The sequence below is a fragment of the Somniosus microcephalus genome, chromosome 6, assembly GCF_052327205.1.
Source record: "Somniosus microcephalus isolate GS21.2 chromosome 6, FLI_Smic_1.0, whole genome shotgun sequence".
Classification (NCBI taxonomy): domain Eukaryota; kingdom Metazoa; phylum Chordata; class Chondrichthyes; order Squaliformes; family Somniosidae; genus Somniosus; species Somniosus microcephalus.
This window is the reverse complement of record NC_140992.1, coordinates 280,388,982-280,410,581: the sequence shown is the minus strand read 5'-3', so window position 1 is coordinate 280,410,581 and position 21,600 is coordinate 280,388,982. Positions and strand designations below refer to the sequence as shown.

The window sequence follows — 21,600 nt, the reverse complement described above, 5'->3', positions numbered from 1 at the left end:
ATCCACCTGAATGAACAATCAGCCAGCTGGGCCTCTTGGACATCAGCCTGGCTCAGTGGGAGCACTCCCGCCTCGGAGTCAGAAGGTCCTGGGGTCAAGTCCCACTCCAGAGACTCCAGCACATAATCCAGGCTGACACTCCCAGTGCAGTACCGAACTGAGGGGGCGCCGCACTGTCCGAGGGGCAGTACCGAGGGGGCGCCGCACTGTCCGAGGGGCAGTACCGAGGGGGCGCCGCACTGTCCGAGGGGGTGCCGCACTGTCCGAGGGGCAGTACCGAGGGGGTGCCGCACTGTCCGAGGGGCAGTACCGAGGGGGCGCCGCACTGTCCGAGGGGGCGCCGCACTGTCCGAGGGGCAGTACCGAGGGGGCGCCGCACTGTCCGAGGGGCAGTACCGAGGGGGCGCCGCACTGTCCGAGGGGCAGTACCGAGGGGGCGCCGCACTGTCCGAGGGGGCGCCGCACTGTCCGAGGGGCAGTACCGAGGGGGCGCCGCACTGTCCGAGGGGCAGTACCGAGGGGGGCGCCGCACTGTCCGAGGGGCAGTACCGAGGGGGCGCCGCACTGTCCGAGGGGCAGTACCGAGGGGGCGCCGCACTGTCCGAGGGGCAGTACCGAGGGGGCGCCGCACTGTCCGAGGGGCAGTACCGAGGGGGCGCCGCACTGTCCGAGGGGCAGTACCGAGGGGGCGCCGCACTGTCCGAGGGGCAGTACCGAGGGGGCGCCGCACTGTCCGAGGGGCAGTACCGAGGGGGCGCCGCACTGTCCGAGGGGCAGTACCGAGGGGGCGCCGCACTGTCCGAGGGGGCGCCGCACTGTCCGAGGGGCAGTACCGAGGGGGCGCCGCACTGTCCGAGGGGCAGTACCGAGGGGGCGCCGCACTGTCCGAGGGGCAGCCGCACTGTCCGAGGGGCAGTACCGAGGGGGCGCCGCACTGTCCGAGGGGCAGTACCGAGGGGGCGCCGCACTGTCCGAGGGGCAGTACCGAGGGGGGCGCCGCACTGTCCGAGGGGCAGTACCGAGGGGGCGCCGCACTGTCCGAGGGGGCGCCGCACTGTCCGAGGGGCAGTACCGAGGGGGCGCCGCACTGTCCGAGGGGGCGCCGCACTGTCCGAGGGGCAGTACCGAGGGGGCGCCGCACTGTCCGAGGGGCAGTACCGAGGGGGCGCCGCACTGTCCGAGGGGGCGCCGCACTGTCCGAGGGGCAGTACCAAGGGGGCGCTGCACTGTCCGAGGGGCCGTCTTTCGGATGAGACTGTTTAACAGAGGCCATGTCTGCCATATCAGGGAAAGATCCCATGGCACTATTTCAAAGACGAGCAGGTCCGGACTCCAAGAAGCCCATCAGCGGAAGCAGAGGAACAAAGCTGACCCGGAATATCTGGAGACCAATCCTTCAGTCAACCTCCCCCCACCCACAGGAAATCTGAGCACCCTCTTGCCTCCCTCAATCTTCAAAAGTCTCTTAAACCCCCTTCTCTCTGACCCCCGCCCCATTCCTGATCAACAGGCACCTCTTGGCCCGGCTCTTCCATGAGCACTGTGGAAACACTGGTCACCATTACTGAGAGACTGAACAGAAAAGGAAAAGTTAAACACACGGGAAGGGGCAAGTCACCGTCAGTGAGGTCAGACGTGTAACGCGAGTCGGCCGTCAGTCCGTGAGGGGCAGCACAAGCGGGCGGACAGTCCAGAACCTGGCAGTCAGTCGCAGACATCACCCGACAGACCCTTCCACTGAAGGTCAGCACAAGTCCACAAAACACACACACACACCTCATTCAAGTGGGAAATACTCCATATGCTGAGATGAAGAGGGGTGGGAGGAGGATCGTGTGGAGCATAAACACCGGCATGGACCTGTTTGGCCAAATGGCCTGTTTCTGTGCTGTACATTCTATGGGATACTGATCTCCTACTGAGCTACATCACCCAGTGCAGCTCAAATCCACATCTCTGCTCCCATCCCCACTCCATCACTGCAGTCTGTTCAATCAGTGACTGCTCTCAGTGCAACCAGGGCTGCAGTGTGGGTGGGTGGGGGAGTCATATAGAAACATAGAAGATAGGAGCAGGAGTAGGCCCTTCGAGCCTGCTCCGCCATTCAACGAGATCATGGCTGATCATCCAAACCCTAGCACCCGGTCCCTACACCGACAGCCATCCCGCCCAAGCCTTATCCCCGTAACCCCACGTATTTAATCCCCCCTAACACTAAGGGCCAATTTTTATCATGGCCAATCAACCTAACCCGCACATCTTTGGACTGTGGGAGGAAACCGGAGCACCCGGAGAAAACCCACGCAAACACAGGGAGAATGTGCAAACTCCACACAGACAGTCACCCGAGGCCGGATTTGAACCCGGGTCCCTGGCGCTGTGAGGCAACAGTGCTAACCACTATCAGGATTGAGCTCAGCTGGGTGTCCCCTCCCCTGGTCGATTAGCCTGTCCACTCACTGCGGAGACACAAAGGACGGCCGCTCAGGCAGGAATGGCCATCATGGTGGAAGAGTCATTGTCTTAAGCAGAGGAGAAAGTTAGCAAATAAAAGGAAAGGGGAAGAGGAATGCTGGAGATTCCAGATATCAAACCGGGAGTTACAAACTCCCCCCCCCGGACTCCCCGACCTCCCCCGCTCCCATCCCCAGCCCAACCCTCCGGCCTCCCCCCCGCTCCCCGACCTCCCCCAAGCCCAACCCTCCGGCCTCCTCCCCCGCTCCCCAGCCCAACCCTCCGGCCTCCCCCGCTCCCCTCCCAAGCCCAACCCTCCGGCCTCCCCCCCCCGGACTCCCCGACCTCCCCAGCCCAACCCTCCGGCCTCCCCCGCTCCCCTCCCAAGCCCAACCCTCTGGCCTCCCCCCCCCCCCTCGGACTCCCCGACCTCCCCTGCTCCCCGACCTCCCCAGCCCAACCCTCCGGCCTCCCCCGCTCCCCTCCCAAGCCTCCGGCCTCCCCCCCCCCCCCCCTCCCCGACCTCCCCAGCCCAACCCTCCCCCGCTCCCCTCCCAAGCCCAACCCCAACCCTCCGGCCTCCCCCCCGCTCCCCGACCTCCCCCGCTCCCCGGCCTCCCCTCCCCAGCCCAACCCACCGGCCTCCCCCCCCACTCCCCGACCTCCCCCAAGCCCAACCCTCCGGCCTCCCCCCCGCTCCCCGACCTCTCCCCTCCCCCCAAGCCCAACCCTCCGGCCTCCCCCCCGCTCCCCGACCTCTCCCACTCCCCTCCCCAGCCCAACCCTCCGGCCTCCCCCCCGCTCCCCGACCTCCCCCACTCCCCTCCCAAGCCTCCCCCCCGCTCCCTGACCTCCCCCTGCTCCCAGCCCAATTCACCCCACTCCCCAACCCAGACCGCCCGCCACCCCGCCCTCCCCCCACTCCAGAGCTCGAACACGTACCAGCTTGTGGAAAAAATCCACCACTTTCACCTTGGAGAATTGTGGCAGCACAATTTCAATTTTCTGATCACTTTTGGCTGCGGGAAATAAAGCACAAAAGAATCATCAATAATCAATAACCAGACAGGAGAGAGTGATGGTTACTGAGCAACACAGCGGGGCACCGGGGGGAGGGCAGAGAGAGAGAGAGGAGTGGTGACTGGCGAGGGCACTGTACCGATTATATTGGGAGCCTTCATCATGTCAAAATCGTCCTCCTGTTCGTGTTCAGAATACTTGGTGAGCGAGCGTTTGTGGGAGACTCTCAGAATCTCCTGCAGGATCTCGATCTTCCAGAGAGATTTGCAGAAATTCTGAACTCTCAGAGCCTCCTCGTGCCCCATGATGGCTTTCCTTAAATGTGCTTTCCCTGGAGACACAAGGACAATGTATGAGGATGAGCTCAGCGCAAAGACTGATAAATAACAGCCCATCAGCGCAGGCTGAAACTCGCACCTTAGAACCGACTGGCCCAGTCACACCAGAATATTCAGGATTTTAAAATCTGTAAACACATTGTTAAACTTTTCCCTAGTTGGTGTAGTTAATCACCTAACAGCACTGTGGGAGTACCTTCACCACATGGACTACAGTGGTTCAAGGTGGCTCACCACCACCTCCTCAAGGCCAACTAGGGATGGGCAATAAATGCCAGAGACGCCCACATCCCAGGAACAAATTTTAAAAAATTTCAATCCCAGCCTCCTGCTCTCACCCTACCCCCTCCTGAAGGCAGAGTTCATTCCTGCCCTGTCCTGGTGTTCAACTTGCTGCAGAAATCACTGCAACACGCCACAAACCCTTCTCCAGCTCCACAGCCCGGGATAGTTTCAGCCGGGATTGTCCTTTAGTTTAATGATTCATTTGGTGTCGGCCATGGCTCAGTGGGCAGCGCTCTCTCCTCGAGTCAGAAGGCTGTGGGTTCAAGTCCCACTCCAGAGACTCGAACATAATCTAGACTGACACTCCAGTGCAGTACTGAGGGAGCGCCGCACTGTCGGAGAGGCGGTACTGAGGGAGCACCGCACTGTTGGAGAGGCGGTACTGAGGAAGCGCCGCACTGTCGGAGGGGCGGTACTGAGGGAGCGCCGCACTGTCAGAGGGGCGGTACTGGGGGAGTGCTGCACTGTCGGAGGGGCGGTACTGGGGGAGTGCTGCACTGTCGGAGGGGCGGTACTGAGGAAGCGCCGCACTGTCGGAGGGGCGGTACTGAGGGAGCGCCGCACTGTCGGAGGGGCGGTACTGAGGGAGCGCCGCACTGTCAGAGGGGCGGTACTGAGGGAGCGCCGCACTGTCGGAGATGCGGTACTGAGGGAGCGCCGCACTGTCGGAGGGGCAGTACTGAGGGAGCGCCGCACTGTCGGAGGGGCAGTACTGAGGGAGCGCCGCACTGTCGGAGGGGCCGTCTTTCGGATGAGGTGTTAAACCGAGGCCCCGTCTGCTCTCTCGGGTGGATGTAGAAGATTCCACAGCCACTATTGGAAGAAGAGCAGGGGAGTTCTCCCCGGAGTCCTGGGCCAATATTTATCGATCAACCAACATCACAAACAGATTATCTGGTCATTATCACATTGCTGTTTGTGGGAGCTTGCTGTGCGCAAATTCGTTGCCACGTTTCCTACATTACAACAGCGACCACACTACAAAAGTACTTCATTGTCTATAAAGCGCTTTGGGACGTCCTGAGGTTGTGAAAGGCGCTGGAGAAATGCAAGTCTTCTTACTCGAGAGGACAGAATTCCCGGGTTGCTGACCATTGCAACAGTGAAAGTGTGAAGATTTCGCCTGGTGGGGACTTGCAGTGAAACGGTCAGTATTTACAGTGACTCGGCGATTAAACAGTAATTCTTATACCCGGAACCTGCTCACTCCGCCACAAACCGATCTCCGGAGCGCAGACAGCGGTTTCTTACCCAGTCGCTTGCGTTCCTCTTTGCTTCTCAGGATGGACAGCGGCGCGAGCCCATCGGGCATTGCATCATAGAGCTGGGAGAGAAGCATCTCCTGCTGGTCAGCATCATCCCGGGGATTCACTGCAACAAACGGACACGGTGAGAGGGCACAGGCGGACACGGTGAACACATTGCTGGTACACGATAGTTTACAGACTGCCTTCTCCCCTCCGCCCACTCCCCCCCCCACCACACCCAACTGGCTCCGACACCGCACCCAAGTATAACCGCAGACAGCGAGCATTTGCTGGCTATTCGACTACGGAGGGCATCAAGTTGTGCGCATACGCGGTAGCCGCCCGCCCCTGCCTTCCAGGTCCCAGTACTCACACTGGTGATCCAGCATCGCAATGGACATGAAGTAATGTGCCAGAGCTCGGTAATGTTCCAGCTTCACCTGCACTGTGTAGAGCCAGGCCGAGGGAACATGCTCCTTGATCGGAGCCTGCATGATGAACCGGTTAACAAGGCTGTACACATCCGACACCTGGACACCCAGAAAGGAAACAGAACCAAGTCAGTCAACAACTTTAATCTGTCCAAATAAAACTCAACTCTCAAAATCTAATGAGTTTCAGTCCTGCAATTGTAAGACAAACACCAACCGTGGGCTTTATAAACAGTGTGGAACTCCTCACCTCCACCAGTCTCCCTTTCCTCCTACAGTCTGCAGCCAAGGCGTCAGTCGTGGCTCGTCAGAATGTTGAGAGTTCAAGTCCCACTCCAGAGACTTGAGTCCATAATCTAGGCCGCACTGTCGGAGGGGCAGTACCGAGGGAGCGCCGCACTGTCGGAGGGGCAGTACCGAGGGAGCGCCGCACTGTCGGAGGGGCAGTACCGAGGGAGCGCCGCACTGTCGGAGGGGCAGTACCGAGGGAGCGCCGCACTGTCGGAGGGGCAGTACCGAGGGAGCGCCGCACTGTCGGAGGGGCAGTACCGAGGGAGCGCCACACTAAAAGAGCAGGGGAGTTCACCCCGGTGTCCTGGGGCCAATATTTATCCCTCAATCAGCATCACTAAAACAGATGATCTGGTCATTATCACATTGCTGTTTGTGGGAGCTTGCTGTGCGCAATTTGGCTGCTGCTTTTCCTACATTACTACAGTGACTACACGTCAACAAAGCACTTCATTGACTGTAAAGCGCTTTGGGACGTCCTGAGGTCAGGAAAGGTGCTACAGAAATGCCAGTTCTTTTAAATTCCAAGTTTGGTATTAATCTCTGCTTCAGCCCAGCGTGGTACAGTGTGGGAGTGCGACAGCAAATCCACACACAGCACGACAGTGAGGAGGAGCGAGTTACCCGCGAGCATACCTCCAGCGCGAGGCATCACCCAATCACCTCACGTACCCTGGCAGCTTCCTGCGCCACCCGCAGCAGGCTGGAGTATTGGTTGCGGATCCCGGGCAGCACCATCTTCTCAAAGCCGCACTCCTGGGCTTGGGCGAGCATCAGGTGGATCAGCATGTTTTGCATCGACGGGCCCATGTCGAAGCTCGGGGTGTGTGTGAAGGTCTCTTTCAAGTGGCTCAGCACCCCTGAAAACAGAGTCAGAGGAGGAATGCGGTCAGGGGAGGGAGCCGGGAACCCACTCAGATGGCCCATTAACTCCAGCACGCTCGCTTTCACTTTGCGATTTAGCGGAAACCTCATCATTGCCGGTGCCAGAGAGCAAACATACATTACCCCAGGAGAGGGGGAAGAGTGGATCAGATTTACAGCCCCTCCCATTTACCACAACAAGCAGCGACGCTCGCGCACTCAGAGTAAGCTTGTTGCTGGATTCGGTTTGTGTCGGGTCAGTGCTCCTGCCCATAAACTCCCTCCCCTCTCCCACCAAGTGGGGTACAGGTCCACTCCCTCCAATAATCGCTAACTTGGATGAAGGAAGAGAGAGCCGTATATCTAAGTTTGCTGAAGACACGAAGTTAGGAGGCTCAGTAAATAGTGTAGACGGGAGCAGAAGTTACAAAGGGACATTGACAGATTACGTTACCAGGATGTTGCCGGGACCGGGGAATTTTAGCGATGAGGGAAGATTGGAGAGGCTGGGATTGTTTTCTTTGGAACAGGGGAGGCTGAGGGGAAATTTAATTGAGGTGTATAAAATGATGAGTGGCCAAGATAGAGTGAATAGGAAGGACCTATTTCCTTTAGCAGAGAGGTCAATAACCAGGGGGCACAGATTTAAAGTAATTGGTAGAAGGATTAGAGGGGAGTTGAGGAGAACTTTTTTCACCCAGAGGGTGGTGGGGGTCTGGAACTCACTGCCTGAAAGGGTGGTCGAGGCAGAAACCCTCATCACATTTAAACAGTACTTGGACGTGCACTCGAAGTGCCGTAACCTACAGGGCTAGGGATCAAGAGCTGGGAAGTGGGATTAGGCTGGAGAGCTCTTTGTCGGCCGGCGCGGACACAATGGGCCGAATGGCCTCCTTCTGTGCTGTAACTTTCTATGATTTGAAGTGAGTGGGCCAAACAGTGGCAGATGGAGTTCAATGTGGAAAAGTGTGAGGTCACCCACTTTGGACCCAAGAAAGATAAATCAGAGTATTTTCCAAATGGTGAGAAGCTGGGAACTGTGGAGGAGCCGAGAGATTTGTGGGTCCAAGTACAGAAATCACTAAAAACTAGTGGACAGGTGCAAAAAAATAATCGCGTCTAATGAACGTTGGGCTGGAATATAAAGAGATGGAAGTTATGTTCCAGTTGTACAGAGCTCTGGTTACGCACCTGGAGTCACTGGGTTCAGTTCTGGGCCCCGCACCTCAGGAAGGATATACTGGCCTTGGAGAGGGGGCATTAAAAGGGTTAAATTCCAAGGACAGGTTGCACAGACTAGGCCTATATTCCCTCGAGTTTAGGAGATTAAGGGGTGATCTGATCGAGGTGTTTAAGATTAAAGGAGTTGATCGGGTAGAGAGAGAGAAACGATTTCCTCTGGTGGGGGGAGTCCAGAACAAGGGGGCAGAACCTTCAAATTAGAGCCAGGCCGCTCAGGGGTGATGTCAGGAAGCACTTCGTCACACACAGGGGAGTGGAAATCTGGAACTCCCCCCCCCCCCCCCCAAAATGCTGCAGGTCAATTGAAAATTTCAAAATGGAGATAAATAGATTTTTCTTAGACTAGGGTATTAAGGGTTACAGAACCAAGGCAGGTAGATACAGTTCAGCCATGATCTAATTGAATGGTGGAACAGGCTCGAGGGGCTGAATGGCCTCCTGTTATGTTACTAAGACAGAGCGTGTCAGCACACAATAGGAGACATCACTGAGCCTGCCTCATCCTCCAGACATCAGGGTAGACACTTTCTATCAGAGGTCACTGGCTGATCAGGAGCTGGAGCCCTGGTCGATCTCCCCCACCCTCTAACTCCGAGCCCCAGCTGTAGAGCGTGTCCTGGGGGGGGGGGGGGGTGCCCAGACATCAGCCCGGTCTGTCTAAACCATCTCCAGGTGCTACACACAGCTGGCTCATGATCCACACTCGTTACAAAGACAAACAGCCCGTGTCACCAAACAAACACAGGCCTGTAGCCAGATGAGACATTGCCCCTTTCTAGCAACGGTTGGTATTCCAGGAGCGGTTTATTGGTGAACCTGGGTTAGCAGGCAGCAAGTGACACTGCACAGTGAGAGCCACTCGATGAAATCTCCTCTCCTCTCTTTACCCAGCACAGGTAGCCTTCCACAAGCAGCCTCCGGCTACCCAATAGACCATAATCCCTCCTCCCATCACCGAGGGCAGTTCACACAAGAAGCCAATCCCCCTCCTCCAATCCCTGGTGCCCGTTAGCGATGAGCGTCATTCCCACAGTTTACAGAAACCCAGCACCTGTGGAATGGGCGGAAGAGAAGAGAAGCTGGCTAGAGTTCACTAAAAGGACAAAATACGGAACAAGGATTCTGACCTGCGGCTCTCTGGAGAGCATCGATGGAGCTGTCGAGTCCAGCTGGTGTGCGGCGGTCACTCCGGGTCCCAATCTGGGTGTAGAGGGCTCCGATATTGAACAGAATGCTGGCTTTCTCCAGAGACAGGTGTTGCTGGCACACAGGCACCCCAGTGAAAGAGTCGTACCTAAAACAGTCGGGAACAGTCAACCCACAGGCACAGCACCAAGGAAGGAACCAACAGGTTTGAACAGGGGAAAGAAAGCTGTATTGTTCCAAACCTCTCCCATCTCAAATGCATTTCAGTCAAGGAATTACTTTTGAGATGCAGTCAGTGTTTTACAGGCAAACACAGCAAGATCCCAGACAGCAAAGCAGTAAATGAGCAGTTTGGCCTGGACACCGGGGAGAACTCCCCTGCTCTTCTTCAAAATACTGCCATAGGACATTTTACATCCACTTGAGTGGACATGGCCTTGGTTTAACGTCTCAACTGAAATAAGACACCTCCGACAGTGCAGCGCTCCTTCAGCACTGCCCCTCCGACAGTGCAGAGCTCCCTCAGTACTGCCCCTCCGACAGTGCAGAGCTTCCTCAGTACTGCCCCTCCGACAGAGCGGCGCTCCCTCCCTCAGTATTGCACTGGAGTGTCAGCCTGGATTTTGTGCTCGAACCCACGACCTTCTGACTCAGTGGCAAGAGTGGTTGGAAAAGAGCTGTAGTTTGTTGAACATGGCTCGTTAAAATAAAAGTAAACACCGGATGTGAGCTGGAAAGACGGTCTGGACACAGACACACAGAGACCTTACCAGGTGAAGAACAATCCCAGCTGCCGGTTGGGCTGGAAGAAGCGGCTCTCCAAGAAGTTGAGCTGATTGTAGTAGGATGTCAGCAGCTCGACACCCGACTCATTCCGGCTCGGAGTCCAGACAGCCTGTAGAGGAGAGAGGACGGATCTCAATCATAGAGTGCCACAGGGGGCAAGGCAGAGCAGGTACGGGCAGTGGGGGAGACTGCAGCGGCGGGGCCTGTACTTCTAATCCAGGGTAGTAAAACTCTGGCCGATTGAGCATGTGGGGAAGGAAAGGATTAAATTATTCAAATCGAGAGATTAGCCTCTTCATTGGCAAATTCAAAGGAGATTTAGCCGGGCTCCTTCTATCCCTGTTGTGAAGGAGGATCTCCAGGCAGCATTGGGGCAGGCCATTCGCCAGGGATGACCCAACTGGGGAGGGGGCAGAAACCAGGCCAGGAATTACCAGAACCAAAAATTGTACATGTATTTTTTTCCATTTAAAAGACTGCCAGCTTAACCCGGTCAGTGATGTAAGTTAGTGTTTCTGGTGCCACCCAAGAGGGAGAGTTCAAATGACGCCTGGGCAAGTTATCATAGTATGTACAGCACAGGACCAGTCCATGTCGGTGTTTATGCTCCACTCGAGCCTCCTCCCAGCCCTCTCCATCTCACCCGATCAGCATATCCTTCTGTTCCTTTCTCCCTCGTGTTTATCCAGCATCCCCTTAAATATATCTCTACTATTCACCTCAACCACTCCCTGTGGTAGCGAGTTCCACATTCTCACCACGCTCTGGGGAAAGAAGTTTCTCCTGAATTCCCGACTGGATTTATCAGTGACTGTCTTATATTGATGGCCCCTAGTTCTGGTCTCGCCCACAAGTGGAAACATCTTCTCTACATCAATCTTACAGCACAGGAGGAGGCCATTCGGCCCATCGTGCCTGTGCCGGCTCTTTGGAAGAGCTATCCAATTAGTCCCACTCCCCCCTGCTCTTTCCCCACAAGATCCAAAACTGGATTCAATAAATCCGGCACTGTATTGAGAAAAAGGAATCGCGTTATTTAAAACCCAACTGGTTCACTGATGTCCTTCAGGGAAGGGAAGCTGTCGCCCTATCCCGGTCTGGCCCACACACGACTCCACATGGATGGAGTTAAATGTCCAAGTGGCCCAACAACTGTAGCCTTGCCCACATCCCAAGAAGTGTTTGGATTCTGAATTATACTTTCCACCTTAATTAACTCATAGAAAATGGGCTGCTTGATGTGGAACTGACCCTTGTAGACTAGGAAGGTTCCAATGTGTGTGATCCCCGGTGCCCGAATTAGCCAATCTCAACTAGGACGGCGATAAGAGGCACTACAATTGGACTCAGCACCCTTGATCGCTAGCCAAGGACCTCTGCTGGATAGATGTGTTTGGCCTTTCAGCCCTCACATGAAGACTGGCGTTTTGGGCGAGGCAACTCAGGGCGTTTCCAACACACGGACAGCCTGGTCCTCCAGCAACAGTCAGCTCCTTCGGGAGAGGGGGAAGGGGGGGGACTCCTGCACACACAACGCAACACAGGCCCGAAACTGGCTCGCGTGCACAGGCCGCGCTCGTCCATGGGAAGCCCAACACAACACAACTGGCCCCCATCCGCACTCGTCCATGGGAAGCCCAAACGTAACACGCCCCCATCCGCAGCTCACCTGCCGCAAGTCCATCACATCCAGGATCTTCTCTTCGTACTCGGCTGGTTCCTCGCTGTAGTGTTCCTGAATGAAATCCTGCGAGAAAGAGGAGAAACATCAAGTATTTCAGAGGCTGCACTGCACTGGAGACCTACCAAAGGCGATGAAAACTCATGTGGATTTAATTAAAAAATCATTTGGAAAACGCAAATTACTGCAAGACTTGCTGAAGGTTACTGAGCCCTCAGTCTTGGCCCTGTTGTGCGATTATATTCTCTCGGAGTCCTGGTGATATTGGAATGCTTTGTCAACTGGCAATCGCCGTGGTAACAACTGACCACATACGAATCTCCTGCCTGCTACAGAAATGCCTCCCCTCGCGCCCCTCCCCGGTTAGTCTTGGGCTGGGCGACTGTAGAGTTGGCAGCAGCTCGCATCCCAAACCCGAGGCCACCAAGCGAGCTGGCCGCGCTGATGATGCGCAGGTTACCAACGGTCAGCCTGAGCGAACACTTCCATCAGGGCGATGTAGCCAATGAAGCATTGGATGGAGGGGGAGTTTATCAAAGATGTCCCGACAGGTGGGGCGCAATGTGGACTTGAACTCATGCCCTTCAGCACGAGAACCACCTTTCCTGAGGAGCGATGGGAAAGAGCGGAACACCGTACTGAAAGTAGGAATTCACACACAGAATGCAGTAGAATAGCCCGAGGCACGCTGACATTTTAATGTTCTTAAATAGTTGCTCGTTCTCACGGCCCAAGGACTGTGCAGAACCCAGGAATCCTCATCTGCAACAGGAGGAGCAGCTCCAGGCACAAAGTAGCACTGTGTGCAGTCTAACTCCCGTCTCCCAGGGTCCAGCAGTTACACGGACACCAGTGTCACAGGGAACCTCACAACAAGCTGCATTTATATAGCACCTCCAATGGAGTCAAACGTCCCGAATCGCTTCACAGCAACAATTATCAGGCAAAAAAAAATTGACATTAGAAAGAGATTTATTACTGGAATATATTAATCAGAAACTAAACAAACACCTAAAATCACTTTACCCATTTCCAAAAGTCCTCCTTTGCTTCCTGTTCTCACATTTAATTTTAAACAAATTTCATTTTTGAAAAAAAAAAGGCATCTTCTTTAACTCCCACCAAAAAACTGTTCACCATCGAGTCGCCAGTTTCCCAGCCGGTTCTGAGGCTAGCTTTGGACGATTGACAAACAACCGGAGCAATGAGGGAGCGCCGCACTGTGAGAGGGGCAGTACTGAGGGAGCGCCGCACTGTGAGAGGGGCAGTACTGAGGGAGCGCCGCACTGTGAGAGGGGCAGTACTGAGGGAGCGCCGCACTGTGAGAGGGGCAGTACTGAGGGAGCGCCGCACTGTGAGAGGGGCAGTACTGAGGGAGCGCCGCACTGTGAGAGGGGCAGTACTGAGGGAGCGCCGCACTGTGAGAGGGGCAGTACTGAGGGAGCGCCGCACTGTGAGAGGGGCAGTACTGAGGGAGCGCCGCACTGTGAGAGGGGCAGTACTGAGGGAGTGCTGCACTGTGAGAGGGGCAGTACTGAGGGAGCGCCGCACTGTGAGAGGGGCAGTACTGAGGGAGCACCGCACTGTGAGAGGGGCAGTACTGAGGGAGCGCCGCACTGTGAGAAGGGCAGTACTGAGGGAGCGCCGCACTGTGAGAGGGGCAGTACTGAGGGAGCGCCGCACTGTCGGAGGGGCAGTACTGAGGGAGGGCCGCACTGTCGGAGGGTCAGTACTGTGAGAGGGCCAGTACCGAGGGAGCGCCGCACTGTCGGAGGGCCAGTACCGAGGGAGCGCCGCACTGTCGGAGGGCCAGTACCGAGGGAGGGCCGCACTGTCGGAGGGCCAGTACTGAGGGAGGGCCGCACTGTCGGAGGGGCAGTACTGAGGGAGCGCCGCACTGTCGGAGGGGCAGTAATGAGGGAGGGCTGCACTGTTGGAGGGGCGGTCTTTTGGATGAGACCTTAATCCGAGGCCCCGTCTGCCCTCTCTGTTGGATGTAAAAGATCCCATGGTCACTATTTGAATAAGAGCAGTGACGTACACCAGTGTCCTGGCCAATATCTATCACTCAACCAACGTTTCTGAAAATTAGATGCTGCTGTTTGTGGGAGCTTGCTTTGCATAAATTGGCTGCCACATTTCCTACATTACAACAGTGACTCCACTTCAGAAGTACATCAGTGGCTGTGAGGCGCTTTGGGACGTCCTGAAAGGCGCTGGAGAAACAAGTTCTTTCAAGTTTTGACATGAATTCGTTGCCCAGGAACAGTCTCCCTGGCAGCCTCACCCGCTGCCACTCTGGCCTTACCTTGAAGGGCAATGCAAAGTCAACTTCCTTAGTTTCTTTCAGTCCCATGGGGATGAGGGGAAAGCAGAGTGCGTCCCTGTGTAAAAAAAAAAGACAGGGACAAAGTCAGGTGAACCCTCAGGAGCAGGTTTACGAACGGTCCATATTGTTCAGACACTGTCGGGACAGCATCCTGCCCGGGCCGCGAAAGGTTCAGTGTGCCAGCTGGGTGTCTGGGGACGAGGTGAGTTAACACTGCGAGTTCTGAAGCAAGGGGACTGATCTCCACGTTCAAACAGCCCCACTCCGATCACACACGACCGGAGGAAATCAATCAGCGCGTGAGTGTGGGGGAAGAGAGAGAAGAGGCAAGTGAAAAGAAACACACCAGCCAACATGAAAGATGGTTTGGGGGTAATAATTGTTTAGCTTTCATTTCACTGGACGAGCAGGCAGGATTTAAAGGGTTAAAGCCGCAGAATCAGTAGCGAGGGCAGAACTTTAAAGGGAAGTTGGGAGACAGAATTGGCAACGGGTCGCTCACAGGGGGAGGGAGAGAGAATAAAATCTTTGTCTGCAACATTAAGAACACGCTGGACGGAGTTGCAAGATCAGAGACACAATGAGGGTTTTCATCGCATTATCTCACCGGATTTGGACAAGGTCGAGTTACGCTGAATGGATGAGGAGTCCCGCCAATACATTCCACTCAATGCCAGGGAGATGAGCACAGAAACCGCCTTTGTTCAGGGTACTGACCAACAGAACCTCTCCACCCGGCTACTCTCGTTTACACCCACTGCTGTCACTCCCCATTCCCCGGCTACTCTCGTTTACACCCTCTGCTGTCGCTCCCCATTCCCCGGCTACTCTCGTTTACACCCACTGCTGTCACTCCCCATTCCCCGGCTACTCTCGTTTACACCCTCTGCTGTCACTCCCCATTCCCCGGCTACTCTCGTTTACACCCACTGCTGTCACTCCCCATTCCCCGGCTACTCTCGTTTACACCCTCTGCTCTCGCTCCCCATTCCCCGGCTACTCTCGTTTACACCCTCTGCTCTCGCTCCCCATTCCCCGGCTACTCTCGTTTACACCCACTGCTGTCACTCCCCATTCCCCGGCTACTCTCGTTTACACCCTCTGCTCTCGCTCCCCATTCCATGTCTCGCCTATGCCGACGTCAGTCTTCACCACCCCTCCCACTCCCCCTCCGCATTGCCCCCCGCTCCCTTCTCTTTCGCCCCCGCCCAAGCCTCATGGGTTTCTACCGACAGGGTGGAGGGACGGACTCGCTCGCGCAGGGCAGCTTGTAGTTCGGAGTTATAACTGGAGTAGCAGGTTAAGCTGCTCCAATTAGCGCCCAGGTGAGGGGGGGGGGGAAGAGTCTGCCCTGGGTCTGTGCTCCCGGTCACTGACCAGCCCCCGACCATTCCTGACAGCTGGCAAGGACAGGATTGGGTGCAACTGCCATGGTTGAACAGCCCACTAACTTATTGTCTAGGCTCACAGATAAAGAATGTCCCCCTTGGTCGAGGCACCAGGAGGCCCCCAGCGCCCGACAACCAGACGCCAGTGAAAGGCAGAACAGGACGGGAGAAAACGAGCGGCAAGATAAACTGATCGAGGGGCCTGGGCTTCAGCAACTGGGGCTTTCCCCGTTAGATAATGGGCCGGTAGGAAAGGGTCGAGAGAAGCAGACTGTTTCCAGTGGCTGAGGATCAAGAACAAGTGGCCGTAGAGAGAAGATAAAATGTCTGAGATTCAGATCAGAGGGAGGGAGAAACCTCTTCACATGGAGAGTTGTGAGGCTGTGGGATTCACTCCCAGGGTCAGTGATGGAGGCAGAAACTGTCAACACTTAGGATTAGATCGGAGAGAAGGATGGAGGAAAGGGGAATAAAGGGATATGGGAACAGGGCAGGTAAAGGTGCTCGCAGGGAGGGTAAACCCAGCACAGACTGGTTGGGCCGAATGGACTGCCTCCATGTTGTAATTTTCGTGTATTAACAATCAGGGGCTAGGGGACCCAGTGAATGAAGTCTGGGTTAAGAGTGAAGCCGATCCTTACACAGACGGAACAAATTAGTATTGAGAGGGAGGAGGTACTTGCGGTGTTAGCGGGCTTAAAAGTGGATAAATCCCCAGGCCCAGATGAGATGTATCCCAGGCTGCTGTGTGGGACAAGGGAGGAGATTGCAGGGGCTCTGACACAAATTTTCAGAACCTCTCTGGCCACAGGGGAGGTGCCAGAGGACTGGAGGACAGCTAACATAGTACCATTGTTCAAGAAGGGTAGTAGGGATAAACCAGGGAATTACAGGCCAGTGAGCCTAACGTCAGTGGTAGGGAAATTATTGGAAAAAATTCTGAGGGACAGAATTGGTCTCCACTTGGAGAGGCAAGGATTAATTGGGGATAGTCAGCATGGCTTTGTCAGGGGAGATCATGTCTGACCAATTTGTTTGAATTTTGAGGGGGTGACTAGGTGTGTGGATGAGGGTAGTGCAGTTGATGTAGTCTACATGGACTTCAGTAAGGCTTTTGACAAAGTCCCACCTGGGAGACTAGTCAAGAAGGTAAGAGTCCATGGGATCCAGGGCAATTTGGCACATTGGATCCAAAATTGGCTTAGTGGCAGGAGGCAGAGGGTGATGGTTGAAGGTTGTTTTTGTGACTGGAAGCCTGTGTCCAGTGGTGTACCGCAGGGATCGGTGCTAGGTCCTTTTCTGTTTGTGGTCTACATTAATGATTTAGATATGAATGTAGGAGGTATGATCAGTAAGTTCGCAGATGACACGGAAATTGGTGGAGTGGTAAATAGCGAGGAGGGAAGCCTCAAGCTACAGGACGATATAGATGGGTTGGTTAGATGGGCAGAACAGTGGCAAATGGAATTTAACCCTGAAAAGCATTTTGGGAGGACAAACAAGGCAAGGGAATACACAATGAATGGTAGGATCCTAGGAAGGACAGAGGATCAGAGGGACCTTGGTGTGCATGTACATAGATCCCTGAAGGCAACAGGACAGGTAGATAAGGTGGTTAAAAAGTCATATGGGATACTTGCCTTCATTAGCCGAGGCATAAAATTTAAGAGGAGGGAGGTTATGATGGAGCTGTACAAAACGCTAGTTAGGCCACAGCTGGAATACTGTGTGCAGTTCTGGTCGCCACACTATAGGAAGGATGTGATTGCATTAGAGAGGGTGCAGAGGAGATTCACCAGGATGTTACCTGGGCTGGAGCGCTTCAGCTATGAAGACACACTGGACAGGCTGGGGTTGTTTTCCTTGGAGCAGAGAAGGCTGAGGGGGGACCTGATTGAGGTGTACAAAATTATGAGGGGCATAGATAGGGTAGATAGAAAGGAACTTTTCCCCTTAGTAGAGGGGTCAATAACCAGGGGGCATAGTTTCAAGGCAAGGGGCAGGAGGTTTAGAGGGAATTTGAGGAAAAACTTTTTCACCCAGAGGGTGGTTGGAATCTGGAACTCACTGCCTGAAAAGGGTGGTAGAGGCAGGAACCCTCACAACATTCAAGAAGCATTTAGATGAGCACTTGAAACGCCAGAACATACAAGGCTACGGACCAAGTGCTGGAAAATGGAATTAGAATAGACAGGGCTTGATGGCCGGCGCAGACAGGATGGGCCGAAGGGCCTCTTTCTGTGCTGTATGACTCTAGGACTCTATGAGAACCTGCAGGTCTTAAACCAAGACTGTTTGTTTAACAACGTGAAATCCAGTCCCAAGTGGAGGGGGGAATAAAAATGAGAGAGGACAGCACCGATCACCGCCCCGTCAACCCTCCCAACCGGAACCCATCAAACCTCCTCCACCAAACACAGGCCCCGCCCCACCATCACAGGCCCCGCCCCACCACCACCGCCAGCAGGGACCACTTTATAGAAAATGCTTCAGACCGATCTGTCGAGTGGTTTGTGATCTCACTTTTCATTCTGATAAACCTCGACAGAGCCGTTTAACCCTTCGAGCTCCTCCTTCAGCAGCTGCAGGTTGGAGTTGACGAAGGTCAGTTCCAGCATCACCATATCACGGACCTTGTTGTTGTCAGTTGCCCTGTAACAGAGAGAGAGCAGTGAACCGAGGGCCCGAGTACCGAGGGGCCGTGAACCGAGAGCCAAGCCCTCGGCCAGCTCCAGGTATACCTGCGGCAAACCGTGCAGACATCCCGTATCCCCCCACCGCCTGCCCCAATCGGCACCCACTCTCGCTGGGGAACAGCTCCAGACACTGTACCGCGTCCAGACAGCACACTCAACCTGCGCATGTGAATAGGGCACAAAGAACGTCACAGACAAACACAACCCCATCTTCTCAACACAAAAGCAAAATACTGCGGGATGCTGGAAATCTGAAATAAAACCAGAAAATGCTGGAAACACTCAGCAGGTCAGGCAGCATCGTGGAGAGAGAAACAGAGTTAACGTTTCAGGTCGATGATCCTTCGTCAGAACTGGAAAAGGTTAGAGATGTAACAGGTTTTAACCAGGTGCAGAGGCAGGGAAAGGGGAGGAAAGAACTAAAGGGAAGGTCTGTGATCGGGTGGAAGGCAGGAGAGATTAATTAAACTATAAAAGGGATGATGGTGTAAGGAGATGGTAATGGGACAAGTTAAGAAACAAAAGATGGGTCTAGAGGAGGTGTAAATGGGAATAGAAGGATCATCAACAGCTGCCGTCCGAAAAAATGAGGCAGAGGTTATAGTCTGAAATTGTTGAACTCGATGTCGAGTCCAGAAGGCTGTAAAGGGTCTAATCGAAAGATGAGGTGCTGTTCCCCGAGCTTACGTTGAGCTTCAGTGGAACATTGTAGGAGGTAGAGGACGGAGAGGTCAGAGTGGGAGTGGAGCGGAGAATTTTTTTTAATTAGTTTTTATGGGATGTGGGCGTCGCTGGCAAGGCCAGCATTTATTGCCCATCCCTAGTTGCTCTCGAGAAGGTGGTGGTGAGTCGCCTTCTTGAACCGCTGCAGTCCGTGTGGTGAAGGTACTCCCACAGTGCTGTTAGGGAGGGAGTTCCAGGATTTTGACCCAGCGATGATGAAGGATCGGCCAATATACCTCTAAGCCAGGATGGTGTGTGATTTGGTGGGGAACTTGGAGCTGGTGGTGTTCCCATGCGCCTGCTGCCCTTGTCCTTCCAGGTGGAAGAGGTCGCGGGTTTGGGAGGTGCTGCCGAAGAAGCCTTGGCGAGTTGCTGCAGTGCATCTTGTAGATGGTACACACTGCAGCCCCGGTACGCCGGTGGTGGAGGGAGTGAATGTTTAAGGTGGTGGATGGGGTGCCAATCAAGCGGGCTGCTTTGTCCTGGATGGTGTCGAGCTTCTTGAGTGTAGTTGGAGCTGCACTCATCCAGGCAAGTGAAGAGTATTAAAGTGACATCCTCACAATCATTTACACCACAGCCCACCCTCCCAGTCTGCTCATAACCCACCAAAAAGCATAAGCCCGCAGTCAGTTACTGTACTCTCTCCAATTACTGACTGCCTCTGGGACTCGGTCTCTCACCGTGAGGGGCCTCTCCACTGGTGCTGCAGCTCATTTACTGCTACACGTTAGAAAGGGTCAAACAGGCGGTGCTCAATGGCTCAGGTGGGTAAACGCACTGCCGAGTGTGAAATGAGCCACAGCGCGGGTCCCAGCCCCGCACTGCTCAGTCAGCAGGTTGGACTCGGCTATTGAACCAGCGACGCGGGACGACTAACCCCGCCCCCCCCCATCACTGCCCAGCCACCTCTGCTGGAGAACTGGACCACAGGCAAAAACCTCGGCTTTAATAACCGGTTCACATGGGGAGAGTAGCCCCCAGAGTGCAGCCTGCTCCCGTCAGCAAGGTTCCCCCTTTTGGGGGGGGATGATGTGTCGGGAGGTGGTGTGGTGTGTCTGGGGGGGGGGGGGGTAGTGGTGTGTCTGGGGGGGGGGGGGGGTAGATTATGTGTCGCGGTAGGGGTGGGGGTATTGGGGGGGGGGGGGGGGGGGGAAGTTTGCAGCAGCGGGATCTCTCCTCCCATCCCCCACGGTGTGGCGATGCCGGCCCCGGAGATGCTTTGACTTGGAGTGAAGAACGCTCCGGCCTTGCTCGGGAGTAAATTCCTCGCATCCTCACCGTGTCCAATGACCCACCACAAACCAGACTTCCTCTCCCACTTCAGGGAGGAATCGAAGGAAATTGGAGCTCCGGGGGGGGGGGGGTGGGGGTGGAGCGCATTCAGAGCCAAGTGTGGCCTCACCCTAAACAAACCCCGTGTCCCCCCCACCCCACCCCCTGCCGACACCACAATCACGGCACAGGAACAAAGCCTGAAACAAGACATGCCGTGCAGGACACAACTTCCTTCTGATCAGCAGCCAAATATCTGCTCAGATATTTAATGAACAGTCTGTGATGTGGTGCGACGGGTCCTGGGCATCTTACAATGACTCCCAGTTCTCCAGCACCTTTCACCACCTCAGGACGTCCCAAAGCACTTTACAGACAATGAGGTACTTTTGAAGCGTAGTCACTGTTGTAATGTGGGAAACGCGGCAGCCAAATTCCACACAGCAAGATCCCACACACAGCAATGGGAGAATGACCAGATAATCAGTTTCAATAATGCTGATTGAGGGAAAATATTGGCCCCAGGACACCGGGGAGAACTCCCCTGCTCTTCTTCAAATAGTGCCGTGGGTTCGAGAGTGCAGACAGGGCCACGGTTTAACATCTCATCAAAAGATGACACCTCTGACAGTGCAGCACTCCCTCAGTACTGCCCCTCCGACAGTGCGGCGCTCCCTCAGTACTGCCCCTCCGACAGTGCGGCGCTCCCTCAGTACTGCCCCTCCAACAGTGCGGCGCTCCCTCACTACTGCCCCTCCGACAGTGCAACGCTCCCTCAGTACTGCCCCTCCGACAGTGCGGCGCTCCCTCAGTACTGACCCACCGACAGTGCGGTGCTCCCTCACTACTGCCCCTCCGACAGTGCAACGCTCCCTCAGTACCACACTGGAGTGTCGGTCTAGATTTTTATGCTCAAGTCTCTGGAGCGGGACTTGAACCCACGACCTTCTGACTAAGAGGCGAGGCTGCTACCCACTGAGCCACTGCTGACACTACAAGGAGAATCCCAGGATCCATCCCTGGTCCCTGGGCAGTGTTGAGGATGATTGCAATTGGACTCAGCTCCCCTGGGCCAGGGATCGGATGAGTAAAAAGAGCAGCAGAGATTCCCGCTGTCCAGTGATCGCGGGAGTTTAGTTTAACCCGGGAGCGGGTGTTGGGAGTGTGTAGCACTGTGTCCTGGAGAATCCCAGGGATTGTGTGGGCGGGGTGTCGGAGGAGCCCGCCCTGACATGGGCTGTTTCTGGAGAATCACAGGGCTGGGTTCAGAACACCCCAAAATCTACAGGCGCAAGAAGGGGGGAATGGGAAGAGAGAAAGATAATTGGTTGATAATGAAAATAGAAAATATACCAATTAGAAAGCAGAAAACAGCCTCCATTCAGTGTTAATCAGACTGTGCGA

General features: G+C 55.2%; 1 protein-coding gene across 2 annotated transcripts in view; it reads right to left on the bottom strand.

Annotated features, from left to right (window-relative positions):
• rhpn2 (rhophilin, Rho GTPase binding protein 2) overlaps window positions 1–21,600 on the bottom strand; it is a 44,893-nt gene that overhangs the window by 7,737 nt on the left and 15,556 nt on the right. For both annotated transcript variants that reach the window (XM_085991918.1, XM_085991919.1), the window contains 10 exons: window positions 18,026–18,154; window positions 14,094–14,169; window positions 11,774–11,851; window positions 10,089–10,213; window positions 9,300–9,466; window positions 6,739–6,926; window positions 5,718–5,874; window positions 5,349–5,468; window positions 3,614–3,805; window positions 3,397–3,473 (listed from right to left, as the gene is read on the bottom strand). In XM_085991918.1, the coding sequence (XP_085848044.1) occupies window positions 3,397–3,473; window positions 3,614–3,805; window positions 5,349–5,468; window positions 5,718–5,874; window positions 6,739–6,926; window positions 9,300–9,466; window positions 10,089–10,213; window positions 11,774–11,851; window positions 14,094–14,169; window positions 18,026–18,126 (1,281 nt within the window). In that variant the 5' untranslated portion in view covers window positions 18,127–18,154. The remainder of the gene's footprint in view (window positions 1–3,396; window positions 3,474–3,613; window positions 3,806–5,348; window positions 5,469–5,717; window positions 5,875–6,738; window positions 6,927–9,299; window positions 9,467–10,088; window positions 10,214–11,773; window positions 11,852–14,093; window positions 14,170–18,025; window positions 18,155–21,600) is intronic.